At 56.1% G+C, this 14,612-nt stretch overlaps 1 protein-coding gene across 8 annotated transcripts in view; it reads right to left on the bottom strand.

Annotated features, from left to right (window-relative positions):
- The window catches only part of ARHGAP26 (Rho GTPase activating protein 26), a 132,135-nt gene that overhangs the window by 39,582 nt on the left and 77,941 nt on the right, over nucleotides 1-14,612 (bottom strand). For all 8 annotated transcript variants that reach the window (XR_013939343.1, XM_080555341.1, XM_080555339.1 and 5 more), the window contains exon 18: nucleotides 3,597-3,756. Coding sequence is in view for 7 of the 8 variants with exons in the window: in XM_080555341.1 (XP_080411467.1) it covers nucleotides 3,597-3,756 (160 nt within the window). In the remaining variant the exon portion in view is untranslated. The remainder of the gene's footprint in view (nucleotides 1-3,596; nucleotides 3,757-14,612) is intronic.

The raw sequence follows: 14,612 nt of genomic DNA on the forward strand, positions 1-14,612 counted from the left end.
GTAATAATATTTCAATATTGCTTTCTGCTAACATTTAATTTTTAAGTCAATTTATTGTTATTTTAGAAATATAGTGTTAAATAGCACTCTCTTGAGTAACGAATAATACACAGCATCCTTATTTTTTTTAGAAGACACACTCTTGGTTTGCTTGTCATGGCAACATCCAGAGCCATAGGAGGAAAATCATTTCATCCATTTAAAAATATACGATCGGCGTGTATTTTATATCACACTGTGCTAGCGGGCTGTATTCACAGGCACACAGAGAAAAGGCTGACAATCGCTAACGGAGACATCTTGCTAAGGAACAACTCCAGGCTTCGTCCATTCGCTGGGTGGTGCTGGGCAGGCGAGCACCGGGCGCGTTTGCTCTGGTTCAGCTTTTCCAGGGTTCCCATTTGCTCTGTTGCAGCATCTGGCATGCAAATGGTGCTGCCGCTAGGATATTTTTTCTCTCCCCCCCCCCTCGCCCCCCCCAGCCCTGACTCTACACCATCCCAACGCTATTCCACACTTCCAGAAGCTCTGGTGTCAGTACAGCCCCTGGGAAATAACCCGAAGTGCAACAGTTCCCACTGACAGCTGCAATTATAAAGATAAACGCAAGGCCTGCGATAACTTCATGCGCAGAGACCTTCTCAAGGAGAACACGCCTGAGAAGCCCTACAAACAGTCTGGGTTTGTTGGTGCCGTTGCAAGCCTAACAAACAATTCGGATCCAAGACCTGGAAACCTGTAAAATCCCCAGAAACGATTCAACTTTTTGGATTACGCACAGAGCTTAATGGCCTGTGTCAGAGGCTCTGGCAACCCGGAGCAAGCCATAATTTCCCAGTCGTTCCGGGAAGCCTCACAAAGACACCGCTTTGCTGATTACGATTCCAAACTGCGCCTCGCTCCCGAGACGCACCGAGACACCCGCCGGGGCACGGTGCGGGCAGCACCCGCTCCCGTTAACAGCACTGATGTGGGACCGTCACTGCCGTGTCCGCCTCCGCTACTCCGGTGCCTTTGAGATGGATGGTATTCCCCACGGATAACCCCAGCGGGAGGATGAGCTAAATGTGGGGTTACTGCAGCTGCACGGCAGCGAGCAGAGCAGGGTGACCGCCTCCCCTGAGACCCTCCCCAGGGCCCCAGCCACCAGATAAGCCTGCTGGAGGGGCTGTAAACAAGCTGCCAGCAGTTACTCAGACCAAGCGATGTCATCACCAAGCTTGGTTTTTGTTTTTTTTTTTCTTCTCTTTTTTTTTGGCTACACAATGACGACAGTAATTTTAACAGGAGAGGCATCCCACTTACCTGAGGGAAATATAATGTAATACCAGACAGTTGCTGATTGCCAGGAACCATTCAAATCAATTACATTTTCCCTGCGAATGCACTTAATCATAAACAGTGTCTGTGAGTCACCGGTGTAAAACAATATAAAGCACCAGCAGCACCAGCACAGAGGACTTGCATATTGCTAATCACCTACAGCAGCTCCTGGGGGGAAACTTCAGTGAGTTCCAATCAATTCAAATTAAGGAATACACTGAAACGAAACAGTCCTAAAGAGGGAGCCGAACCGGCACCGATACTGAATTTAAAAGAGATTTTCCTCCCAGCAGTTGCCTCTTGCTGTCTCCCTCCTTCTTGGGATCATTTCCCGAGAGCCCTCGAGAAATGAGGACAGGGGTCCACAGACGTTCTGCACGCAGCATCCTGGTGCCGAGGGGTACCCGTGCCGCTGTGCAGGCAGGGCACCGTCCTGCACCACCAGGACCCGCTGCACGGGAGCAGCCGGGGTGCACGGAGAGCACGCGCCGCATTCGCCCCCCCCACAGTTCAGTGGCGACGAAAGCACAAAACCGAGCCGCAGCTTCCCCCTCCCGCTGGTGCCGTAAATTACTCCTAAGGCAGGGTAATCGTGGCAGCGCTCGGGAACCCTGCGACATCAGGTGTAATCCTGCTGGTGAGCGGAGATGAGCACCGCAGCCCACACAGACACGATCGTTGCAGAAATCTGTCATCGATTCCTGCAGATGCCAACTGGTGGCAGGAGGCTCGGTTCAGGAGGCTCGGTTCAGGAGGCTCGGTTCAGGAGGCTCGGTTCAGGCAGGACAAGGATCCATGGCTGACGACCTGTCCCTCTAGGGACCCCCGGAGCTCAGCGAGGAACAGGGCCACAAGCGCCCTGGCCGCGATGCTGCGCTGCTCGGGATGCTGGCAGCGCAGCATCACCACCAAGAGCTGGGCACGGCGGCGAGGTTTCCCTGGGCCACTGCAGGGCCATCACGGAAGGACAGACAGACGGCCACCGAGGGCCAGCATGAGGTTTTGTGCCAGGTTTGTGCCTTGCCCACAACCCCAGGTTCGTTGCTGCTGCTCGCGCGCCCCTCTGCGTGGCAGCTCCTAATTAAGCGATCGCTGCCATTACCCCCCACGCAGAGGAGAAGAAAATAGCTCCTCCGTGCTAAATAAATACCACGGTGCTTATCTGCCCGGGGAGGCAGTTTCTCTGAGGACACATGAACCACAGACAGTGTCCCCATATATCCACCCATCCCTGCTGGTCATGCATTTGCTGCCCCTCAGCAGACCCACGCAGGCGCACCCCAGGACTGACACCCACACCGCACGTACTGGGGACTCAGCCTTGAATCTCAGGTGTGAAATTGTGGGCCGAACTTCAGAGAGAGCCCAGAGCCCTGGGTACCTCGCAGCACAGACCCTGTGATCCTGCATCCTGCAGCTTCCCAGCCCGCGCCGCTCTCACACCACGGGCACCCAGCGGCACGGCGCAGGAAAGCGTGGCAAGGCGTCCCCTTTGGCCAGGGCACCCGGAGAACACGGTGTTTCTCGTGACGCACTGCACCGCCTCCAGGCAGCCCAACGTGCCTCACCCCACCAGCCCGCGTACGCGTGGGCACGCTGCTCGCAACCTGCAAGCAATGCTCGAGTTCAATGTCGGCAAACAAAAGACCCAGGCCGGAGCTGCAATGCTGCCTGGCAGTGGTGCCCCCACTCCCCTCGGCAAGTCTCGCTCCATTTTTCAGCCGGAATGCACAAATCAGTACCGTCTCCAACCCAAACCAGACAGAAGATCATAAAAGGAGAACTGCTTGAGTTTAGAAGAACATGGATTTTTTTAGAGCTGCCATTTGCAGCATCGCATAGCCTTCCACGGGCAGTCAACAGGCTTCTGCACCACGCTGAGGGTGGCCAGCTCCCGGGGGGGGACAGTGAGCTCCCCGAGGGACAGCCAGCACCCCATGGGGACAGCCAGCTCCCCGGGGAGGCACAGGAGCCCCCAGCTGCAGCCCAGCCCACTGCGGCACTCGGCTCCACTGGCAGACCCAAGCAACAGGTGGGAGCATCCCTGCAACCACAGACACGACCGCATCGCAACGCAGGGACTGACCCTGCGGATAAAGCCAGTACTTGAACAAACACAGATTTAGTCAGAAAAGCAGGAACCAAGCCTAGCCCTTCGTGGCTGCCGGCCACGGAGAGCAAGGAGGGCCCCGGGAAAGTGGGCTGCAGCTTGCGGAGAGACAGATTTGTTTTAAGAAATGAACTGCACTGAAAGAAGCACGTAAAGCCGTTACCTTCTCATGGTTTTCTATCAGAATTTCAATCACAATGTTCTGAAACTTGATGTCCATAATGGCAGCGACTGTTTCCTCTTGGGGTCGAAGCAGAGTTGGCCCAAACACCACGCCCAGATTAGCAACAGTCATCAGGTTCTGCTTGTGGTTATTTGCAACTCTGCAAAACAAAAGCAATGCAAAAAGTGGGTGATAGGAATAATCAGAACGGAAACCCCCTCCCCGCCCCACGGCTGGCACCAACCTTAGGATTCTGTTTACGTTTCTGACACTCCTGGTGAGCTCCTTGAAGGCTCAGCCATGTGGAAAAGTACAGTGTTAACTGTTGTGTTACTGGAGGCCCTGCAGCCTCAGGAATTGACTAATCCCATAAAACCCCAACGCTACCCTGGCCACCGAGTCTCATGTTGCAAACCACTCCCAGGAAAACATCTTGAATCATTAATGCTTGAAACCCTTCTAAAAACAAATTGTTGGACCTCTGACACACGCTGCTCTCCAGCTGAACGAGTGACCTAATATGTTCCAAAATCCAATTCCTTCTCACCCATTTCAGCGTTTGCCTTCCCCAGAGGTCAGCCCCACGCAGCCCAAGCGGAGCAGGCTGCGGAGCGGAGACCTCGCGTCACCAGCGGGCGCGCGCCCGTCCCCGCCCCAGCCAGGAATCCGCCGGCCGGGGACCCGCGGACACTCGAGCCTTCCTCCCTGTCATCCCTATTTTTACGTCCGCGAGTATCGCGGCCCCCGGGAGCGGAGCGGTTCAGCCAAACGCAGCAGCTCGCGCAGGACCCGGCACCCCGCCGATGGGCGCTTTGGGGGGCCCCTGGGCGCAGCTCCGGGCCGGCCGCTGCTCTTGGCGCTGCGAAGCGTCGGCAGCGCGGCTCAGCCCCCGGGAGCGCAGGCTGCCTGCGAGGCGCCGCGGGGAGCGAACCGACCGCATCCCACCGCGAGCAGCGGGGAGCCCAGGGGCACGGCCGCCCTTCGGCAGGAGCCCCAGCCTCCTCGCCTGGCACCGCGGGCCCTGGCTGAGCCTCGCCGCGGCACGTCACGCACCGACACGTGCGGGTGACACAGCGAGGACTTGCGGCGGGAGCCCTGCAGCCCTATCTTCGCAAGCCTTTTTTGTGGTTTTCTCCTGACCTCTTCAACCAGGAAACTTGGTGACTTCAGGCTGCGCTGACACACAACTTCAGCTTACGTGTTTCTGTGGGCGCCTTTTCCCCGTAGTCTTTCCGTCCCATTTTCCCTGGAAACACGCGCTAGGCTAGCACATCCTGAGCGTGAGATTCTCGGATCTTGCTGGATAGTCCCAAGATGTTACTGCCACGAGCCTTTACCGCTGATCGCAGAGCCAAGGTGATAGTGCTCATTGGTGTGCGGGCGTAGCTTATTTCAGCACAGCGTAAACTAGGGCGGACTTAAAATCGGCTTTCCTCCTCTTCCATCCAAGTCTCACCTGAGTCCATGAAGAACTCTGCATTCCTCACCCCCAAACAAGGCTCCTCGGGCGGCAGAAGAGGACCTTGTCACCAAGGGATGCTCAGGGTCGGCAGAGCAGCCCCAGCTCCAGCCCTGTGCTCTGTGCGGGCGAGAAGCCTCACCCCGGTGCGCGCTACGTCCCTGGAGACCCCGCAGAGGGGTCACCTCCACCGGCACACCGAGCACGTCCTGGGCTGGGCTTACAATCCCCGAGGTGCAGAAGCCCCGGTGAAAGTCCCCGGGGTGTGTTGTAGGACCTCCCTCTTACCCGTAACCTCCCCCAGTGTCAGGAAGCCCTGAATATTTTATCACCAGCGTCTGAGAAATCTCCTCTGTCAGTAAACCGCGGCGCTGCGGGGATGGGCTGCCCCGGCGGGAGGCTCCGGTTACCGACGCGCGGCTCTTCCCATCGCCATTTGGTGAGCGAGGGCACGCCAAAGCCGCACGCGCACAACGCTCACACCGCCTCCCCTCGCCGACAAAGCCAGCAGAATGGAAGCAAATCTGCCTTAGGAAGTCACAGCCCTGGGGAGCGGAGAGAAGGGCAGAACTCTAACAGGGAAAAAACTCTTATTTAGGAAAAAACTTGCTTACTTACAGGAAAAAAACACCTACGTACAGAGGGATGTAACTTTCTTTCTCTATTGCCATCTCCCCAGGAGAAGCGCCTACCTCGGCAGCGCCCTGCTCGGGCCCTCGTGTCCCCCTGCCCACGTCCCCAGGGACACTCGCTCCCTGTCCCGCTCCCGGGGGGCATCCCGCAGCAGCCGCCCCTCCGCTCGCCCCGACGCCCGCAACGCGCGGCACAAGCAACCGGCGCGAGCCCTCCGCACGCTGCACCCCTGCGCGGCGTCACGCAGCTCCAGCTCCCCGTTCGAACACAAAATCAGCACCGGGCTACAGGTCTCAGCGCTGTCGAGATAAATCGAAGTGATGTTGCCAAGCCTGCTTCCCGCCTCCGTAACGAGACATTTACCAGTGCCAATGAAATATTTACACTGCAGCAATATCACACGTTCACTTACTCCTGCTTGGATTTTAAAAAACGCAGCTGAAACCGAAATAGTTTTGAAAGTACTAATAAAATAATAATTCTAATGATCTTCTGTGGTTGCTAAAACAATGTTCATTTATAAAAAAAAAAACAACTGAATTGATCTGAGTCTTATAAAATTAGGTTCCTTCATTTCTCATTACCGTTATCACGTAATACATCACTCTAATAAATCGCTTTGTCATTGACTTATTACCAGGAGGCAGCTGTACACGGTCCTGTTAATTATTACAGACTGAAGTATTAATGGCTTCCCACCGAGGGCAGGGCCCCGCTGCCCCGCAGCACACCTGGCTCTGCCCCAGCCCCGAGGAAGCCCCCCTGGTGCAGGCGCCGGCCCTCTGCTGCCACCACACCCCTCTTTGCCACTGTGCTTTGACTCCGCAAAGGGTGAACGACATTTTGCAGCTGCGTGGCTCTCGGTCCCTTCTGGAATAAATCAGGGTGGCACACGAATTTCTGCGCTGTAACACGGGTACTTTTCCACTAGTAGCCTTTATAGCGCTTGGTTACTAAAGCTATGCTAACAAAACATGATTCACCTTTCACATCCTTCAAATTCCACATCCATTATCCACATGATGATTTACTATAAATTATACCTCTCCATCATCCTTTGTACTAGCAAATAATGCCCCAGTTTCTAAAGACGGGGTGTTCTCATCCCAAAGTGTCCCTAATGCTGCTGCTTTTCACAGATGCTTGTCTGCAGGCACCGTTAGTTCCACTCCGGAGCTGCCCTTCAGAAGGTTTCCAAGTATTTCCTGTATTTTCCTTTTAACCTGCTGCTTCTTCCTGGCCCTCAGTGCACTCTGAAATCAATGGCACTAACAGCAATTTAGACGGGTCCGTTTTCAGTTCCCTCCCCGTCCACGCTTTGCAGAAGTCACCTCCAGCACAGATGGGAGGTGGGAACCCAGAGCAACCTCTCGAGCAGCGCTCGGTGCCCGCAACGCGCCGGGACATCGACTGCCTGCTGGATATTGGACGCGGGGCTGCTTCTCCTCCCCTCGGCGCGCCACGCCACCGCAAGCACCCAGCGCACGCAGCCGGAGCCAGGAGCCGTGGGCTCGTGCCGCTGCTGCAGCCCCCCGGCGCCCGCGGAAGGCCGCTCGCTTTGCATCCACTTGCAGAAAAACAACGGAGAAGGGGAGCAGAGCAAATGCACGTTGTGTGCTAAATTAGATTACACCTGGGTTGCTTGGATACTGTATAATCACCGGCATGACCAAACATAATTTAATACAGAGTAATTGGTAGTCAGGCTTCAGTGCAGAGAGAGCTTACAGGAGCAGTAAATATTTCTCTGCTGCACCGGCTGGAAATCGGCAGCAGGTAGCAGAGGACAAGCGCACCGCAGCCGAGGCGCAGCGAGCGGTGGGGAACGCCGTCCGCGCCCTCTTTGCTTTCACAGACGTCAACGATTTCAGTTTCTCCAGCCTGGCCAACACCTCCCATTTACTCTCAGGGAAATCCAATTAAAGGACTCGTTCGCCTCCCCAGCAGCCCGCAAGGAGCCCCTGCTGCGGGGGCAGCCCCCACGGCGCCCGGCCCGCACCGCAGCCAACGCCACGCAGAGAGCGAGGCGACGAACGACGCTCCCGCTTCACCTCCTGAGCCGTGAACTGGCATCAGCGGGGCTGCCTAACGCTGGTGGACACGGCTCGGCCGGGACACGACGTTACCTCCATCGGTGCGGTCCCGCGTGTCCCGCAGGCCGGGGCTGGCCTCGCGGGCACCAGCAGGCAGCCCGGCCCCAGCAGCGCCGTCCTCGAGGGACGCCGCGCCCCCGTACCCGGCACCGCTCGGCACAGAGCTCCTGCCCTCCGCGGCCGGAATTATTTTGGGCACGCATTTTATATAAAATGTATACATGCCTCAGCCAAAGAGTGCTATTATTAGTTCGAGTATCTTCCCCGATTCAGAGAAAAATCTCTGAGAAAACAAACATCTGAAAGGGAACAAAGGCTAAGCCCTAAGTGTTTCTATTTCCATGCCTGGGACAAACCTTTGAAAACAAAGTGCTTGTTACGGCTGGCCTAGCGAGACCTTATAGGATGGAAAACAAAGCAGCTAGTTCATATTGCTGCAGGTCAAAATACATTTTGTTTCTGCCACCACCAGTAAAGCTAACACCAAAACCCAATCATGCAGAGGATTAGCAATCCTACAGTTATTTAGGCTGCTATAGGCAGTTTGTTACAAATTAAACGTGTGCATTTGACGCTGGAGATGAATTAAAGACAAAAAGCCCCGAGAACACAGACAGCGCACTGGGTGACAGCGGCACCTCTGGATTTAGCAGCAATTTGGGGGTGAGTAACTCAATAACCGCGCCAGCTGCACTAAACCACGCAGGCGAGACGCAGCCAAGGCAGACGCTGTTCCCACCGAGGCTGCCTCGCAAGGAAAGCCCTGCCTGGGCAGGCGTGCGGCTGCGGGGCTCGGGGAGAGGCGCGCAGGCGGCGGGGGGTCCGCAGGCAGCTCCGTTTCCGCGAAGCCTCGCAGGCAGCGTCCCACCCACCGCGGCTGCCCCCGTTTCCACCAGCCTCGTTGGGGTCGCGCACACTCCCGGACAGACGGCAGGGCTGCTAGAGCCCGCAGTCGGCGGTGTTTATCGGATAAGATCTAATGAGTTCTGGGAAATGTTCCTGGGTGCGTTCGAGTCCTCCCCGCGCATTACCGAGCTTAATTGGGCTGCAGCTGATGAGCGTGTAGGTGTAGGGGCGAGGGGCCGGGCCGGCTGCCACGCCAGCGGCCGGATCCGGGGAGCAGCAGCGCAGGAAGCGGCGCGGGTGCCGAGCTACGGCACAACGGCTGCCAAAGCTGCTGCGTGCGGCCACCTCCCGGTGCCAGGGAGGAGGGCTATGGACGGCACCGCCCAGCTGTGCTGAGGGCATCCAAAACCGGGGAAGCCCTAACGGGGAGTTTGTCAAAAGCAAACCTGTGTCAGGGAAGAAACAGCTCGAGTTTGAAAACAGCAGTAACAACGGTAACCCTGAAGGGTTTTCAAGTCACTGAAAGGAGGTTTTTTTTTAAAAATCAAAGCTCCCCTTCTGCAAGATCAGAAACAGCGGAGACAAGAAACAGAAGTTCTTCAACAAGTACCGCTGCAAACACAAATGCCACCCGTAGCTCACCGTAAGAGAATCGAAATAGAGAATAGAATATAGAATAGAAATCGAATCCAAGGGCCAGTCCTGCCCTTGGATACCCGCTCTGACCAGGTACAGGTGCGTGAGGGCAGGGCAGGCGGGGACCGTGACCGGGGGCAGGCGGCGGTGCCAAGCACCCCGGGGGCACACACGGAGAACCCCCGAGCACCACCGGTTAAGCTTCAGCTTCCAAGCCAGAGTGCGCAGACACAGAAAGGATGTGTCTACAAACTGCGTAACTGTAATTTATCCTGCCGTGTTTATTAAGGCCCTGGATGTGCCTGGGCTATTCTGGGCCGCTCTTGAACGAGGGAAGCTCTCCGAGGGTCAGTGGACTTTCGAGGTGCTGGACAAGCGTGCTGGGCACCCGCTCTGCTGCCATGCGGTGCTTGCACATCCTCAGCACGCGGCAGCAGGGACTGGAGCACGGACACAACCCCGCTGCGCAGCTCCAGCTTCCCGCAGGCTGACGAGACGCACGGCATCACAACTTGCACAGCGCTGCCGCTCGAGTGACGTGCGGACAGCCAAGTACTGAGGAATGCAAATGGAGGCCAGCAGATCCAGAAGGAGGACAGATCACCAGGGAAATACAAAACCTCCCAGCAAAGACAAGGAGAAACTTTCTGAAAGCGGTTGACAAAGCACTCAAATGCAACGTTGAGAATTAAGAAGGGTTTTCAGCAAGCATCCTCACGGCTCTCAGGTTTCCCCGCTCAGCTAGGACGGGACGTGTGCCTGCACGGGTTCTGTGCGATCTGACTTGCTCCAACAAGACTCCCTTTCTCTCCCGGGTGAATCTGGCCACAGCTGGATGCCTGGGTTCACTCCCAGGGAAAAAAAAAAAAAACAAAAAAAGCTCATATCACACTGAACAGATGCACAGGCCAAATGTTAAATTCAGTATCGGTGAGCCTAATCAGTGTGAATACCATACGTGCTGCAGCTTGCAAGTAAAACTCTTGTGGTGCTGCAACACTCCTCCGATTCAGGCTTCTCAAACCACGCAGCCTCGATTTCTGCGGTAAAAACTCAGGGCTCCACGAGGAGCTGCCACCCTTGCCCACGCCGTGCACAGCCCCTGTGCTCCCCCCACAAACATCACGTCTGGGGAAGAGATGGCACCAGCCGAGCGCAGTTCCCATACCCCACATCCTGACCCCGAAGCCTTTCACTTCTTCCTGTAATTTTGTGTGCGAGCACAGCCCCCATTTAGAACTTCAGTCAGTTATGCTCAGTTACCTCTTTACGATAATAGCAGCTATTTTACCCATTAGGGACAAGCACCGTGGCAGGGTTTTGGCCAGCTCCACGGCCCCATGAGAACCGTGCTGTGCCCCCGTGCCCCCAGCGCCGCCGCCTCCGCGGGCACACGGGCAGGTTTTTGGCTGAGAACAGGAATCGCTGAAGCACAGAATATCCTGAGCTGGAAGGGACCCACAACGAGCATCGAGTCATCGCAGTCAGTGCGATAAAGCACCGAAAGAGAAAGAAAATGTTAAAAAAAAAGTGCAAGTGCCTCAGCCACAGTGAAGAGTGACGAAGCGGGGTTTTTACCTTCTTTCTTCCACCTAAGGAGTAGTTTGGAGCACGTTCTCTTCACAAACACATGATCAGCACTGTTCTCCCAAAGCATTTTTTTTTAAAATAGCCCATATGGGAATGGAATACAGAAATCTACAGCTTTGTAAAATAAATTAAAATCATGGTTAAAAACAGCGCATAAAGTGCTGAAGAAGACACCTGGATCTTGTGCACCCTGCCATGCACACGTGTGGGCTCACCCCCCAGAGCCCTTCCTATTGTCAGGGCGGCAGCTAACCATCACATTGCAACAGCCCTCCATGGAACTGCATCAGAAGAGCACAACAGCTACTCAGCTTAACGAGACAGCCCGCAAAGCCCCTGCCTCGATGGGGGGTGCCTGCGCGGGCGATGCACTGGCGCACCTTCCGCCCCCCGCAGCGGGGTGAGGCAGACCAGGGGAGCGGGGTGAAGAAACGCGCTGCCAGAACGACGTGCCCCGCAGGCGTGTGTGTGTACAAACAGCCCGGGGCAAGCAGGACCGGCTCCCTCAACTCAGTCCTGCTGAGCCAGGCACCACCTCGCGTGCCAGAGAATCTCCTGTGCAAACCAGCTCCTTTGCCCGTGTAGGTTTCCCTATCGCCCCCGTTATTCTACACAAAATTGGTGATCGCATTTGTGGTTGATTTGCCGCCTCGCGGCTCCCCGGCCTGTGGTCACCACGGCCGTGTGCTCCTCCGAGGACAGGCTTCACAAGCAGCAGCCGATGTTTTCACAGCTACACACCTCTGAATGCAGTCACAAGAAGCACGAAGCGCAGCTGGATGCGCGGTTCGGTCACTCCAAGGCAGACGGGGAAGCTCCAGGCTGGGCTGGGGATCGCTTCCCGCACCCCTGGAAAACCGCAGCTCAAAGACACTTGGCGCTGGTGGCTTTTATTGCCTTCCTTCTGTCGGGGAACGACTGACTAGAAGCGTATACAACTGCACGTCACTCGGCCCTGCGTCTGCTCCCCAGAAAGGGCCACCTGGAGAAACCCACCCAAACGCCCGAGGGCCCCTGTGTCCGTGGGGGGCAGGAGACACAGCGGGGAGAGACGCCGGCTAGCGGCTGGAAACCTTTTGCTCACTCTAGATTCAGCCCGTTCCTGTGCACGGTTTCAGTTTCACTGTGACAAACAATTAAAAAGAACCCAGATAATTATGTGCTAGCAATGACACGTGCCCCGCGGCACCGAGCTCCAACGTGACCCCACAAGCGGGGTGCCCGCGGAGCGGTGTGGGCGCAGGGACGTGCAGCCGAGCCCGCGGCACTCGCGTTACTGCTGCCGAGCGCCCCGGCCAGCCCCGCGCCGCCAGCCCCGCTCTCATTTAGGGCACCCTTATCACATCCGGAGGGATGACTCTACGTGCGATGAAGATACAAGACTTGCAAAGGACCTGATAAGAGAGATGCTGCAGCCTCCGACGACGTGTGTTCCTCTGCGCTAAGAACTGGGGATCCTTCAGAAAGCACAGGGCCTGTCTGGGGATGCAACATGGAGCAAAAGCGACCAGAACAGTGCGAGCAGCTAATCTCATCACGATCTGGTCTTAGGAGGTGAAGAGTTCATTTGCAGAAGCAGAAAAAAACCTTTTGCTAATTTACACATTACAGGAAGCCAAGCACAAGAAACATAGAGAACACCTACAGGATTTTTTTTTTTAAATTCTGCAGAATCTCCTATTAAAAACAAAACCAGACCAGTGCGGGGCTGACAGAGCTGGCGAGGGCAGCTCGTGCCCGAGGTGCCTGCACGGCCGGTGCTGCGACCGCTTCCCGGTCTCGTCTCCAGGAGCATCCCGCCTCTCACCCTACAGCGCCGCTGCGCAGGAAGGCTCGGGAGGTGGGAGAGGATCCCCCTCGCCTCAAGGCTTGGGCAGAGCAAATCCCAGAGAGCAGGGGACGCATTCAGGGCCCCACCACTGCGCCGGCCGCTAGGCACGAAGGCAGCCCGGCGTCGCGCTCGCTCGCCAGCCGCCCCTCGCTGCGTACCCGGCACCGCGCGCTCCCAGCCGCAGCGTGGGGAAGGTGCCCATCTCCCGCCACATTACCAATTATCCGGCGGGTTGTTGTGCAGCAACAGAAAAAAATGGACCCGTGCCATTTGCAGACAGATGCAAGACCATATAAGAGAATGCCTGCAAGCGCTAGAGAGGTTTGAACACCCACTGACCTCGTTTAAGTGCTTCCTCTTCCTTTACATGGCCTAAACACACAAAGGGTTTCTGCGGGAGGCAGGAAAAGCACAGAGGGAGACTCCCCCGTGTCTGAAAGGCCCCGTTGTGCTACACGGACGGCATTTGTTTGGTTTTGAGAGCGATGCATCCATTTCCATCAAGCATTTCTGCACACACACCAGCCCAGCGGGTCTGACAGCGCAGGGCGGACTCTGCCTCCTCCCGCTCCCCACCGCGATTCGGTGGCCGTTCGGCGATGCCCAGGTTCAGTTTACTTGAGCGGAGTTGACCTTAGTGGGAGTTGAACAGCAAATGCAGAAAGATTTCAGCCTTTGGCTCCAAAGCTACATTCCAGTCTAGATCTGCAGCTCGTGTTTGCCGCATTTCCACGGCACGTCTGCTGTCTTCAGTGCCCCGCGTTATGCCAGCGCTCGTACCTAGCAGGAGCACTTCTGGAGTTTCCCCCTGAATCCATCTTGTTGAGAAAACAAAACCCCTAACAAACTGTGTTAAAGGTATCATTGTCTTCAGGAACCTAATACAAAAACTAAGGAAACAAGGGAGGCTGAAACATTACGACAAAAACATGCAGATTTCATTAATGCTTAAAATGCGTGTGAGCCTGGAGGAGCCCGAGAGCCAGCAGAGCCCCCGCCGGAGGCACTGCGAGGGGAATACGGCCCTCTGCGGCCTTTGTCTTCCCATAAAGCTACAGGTGGTTCCAGTTAAATGCTGTAATTAAATTAGCCATGCAACATGGTTGCGCTAAGATTTCAAACTAATCTGCAGAGCAATCTCTCCACCGCTGCCTGCGTCCAACACTAAAAATACCCCAGAGTTACACAAACCCACATCTGATGGAAGAGGGCGACCCGGAGGATTTCCCACTGCTCCCGGGATGCGCGAGTGAGGAGCGGGTCCTGCGGGCTGCCTGCACCCACCGCTGCCCCGGTGCCCGTGGGCGTCACCTTCCCAGTCCCCCTCTCTCCTGCCTTTTGCAGGGAGCCAACTGAAGCCCTGCTGGGTTGGGTTGGGTTTGTTCCCCTCTCAGGAAAAAACAAAAACAAAAACAAAAAAAAACAAAACAAAAAAAAAAAAAAAACAACAAAAAAACCAGACGACCGGCTATACTTGCTAATAATGTCAAAGCATTAAAACAAAAAGGATTTCTATCGATCTTCATGGGCTTGGCTCCAATTAGGAAGAGGACAATTTAAAATAGTTGCTTAGAGCTGTAGTTCCAAAACCAGGAAGGAGAAATGCAATCCGTGACCCCCGCGGCACACAGGAATGGGGGCGTGTGGGCCAGGAGCACAGCGCCAGAATCAGCGGACAGCCGAGGTTGGCGCAGAGCCCTGGGGTCTTCTGCCCCAGCCCCCAGCCCGAGCACGATGCCCCGAGCAGGCTGCGCAGGACCGTGCCCGGCTGGGTTTGAGCACCTCCCCTGATGGAGACCCCACCACCTCTCTGGAGGCTCTTCCAGCGCCTGGCCTCCCTCCGGACGGAAAGGCTTTTTTCGTACGTTCAGATGGAATTTCCCACGTTTCAGCTTGCGCCCGCTGCCTTGGCTCCCGTACCACATTCA

The sequence above is a fragment of the Anser brachyrhynchus genome (assembly GCF_964034855.1).
Source record: "Anser brachyrhynchus genome assembly, chromosome: 14".
NCBI lineage: Eukaryota > Metazoa > Chordata > Aves > Anseriformes > Anatidae > Anser > Anser brachyrhynchus.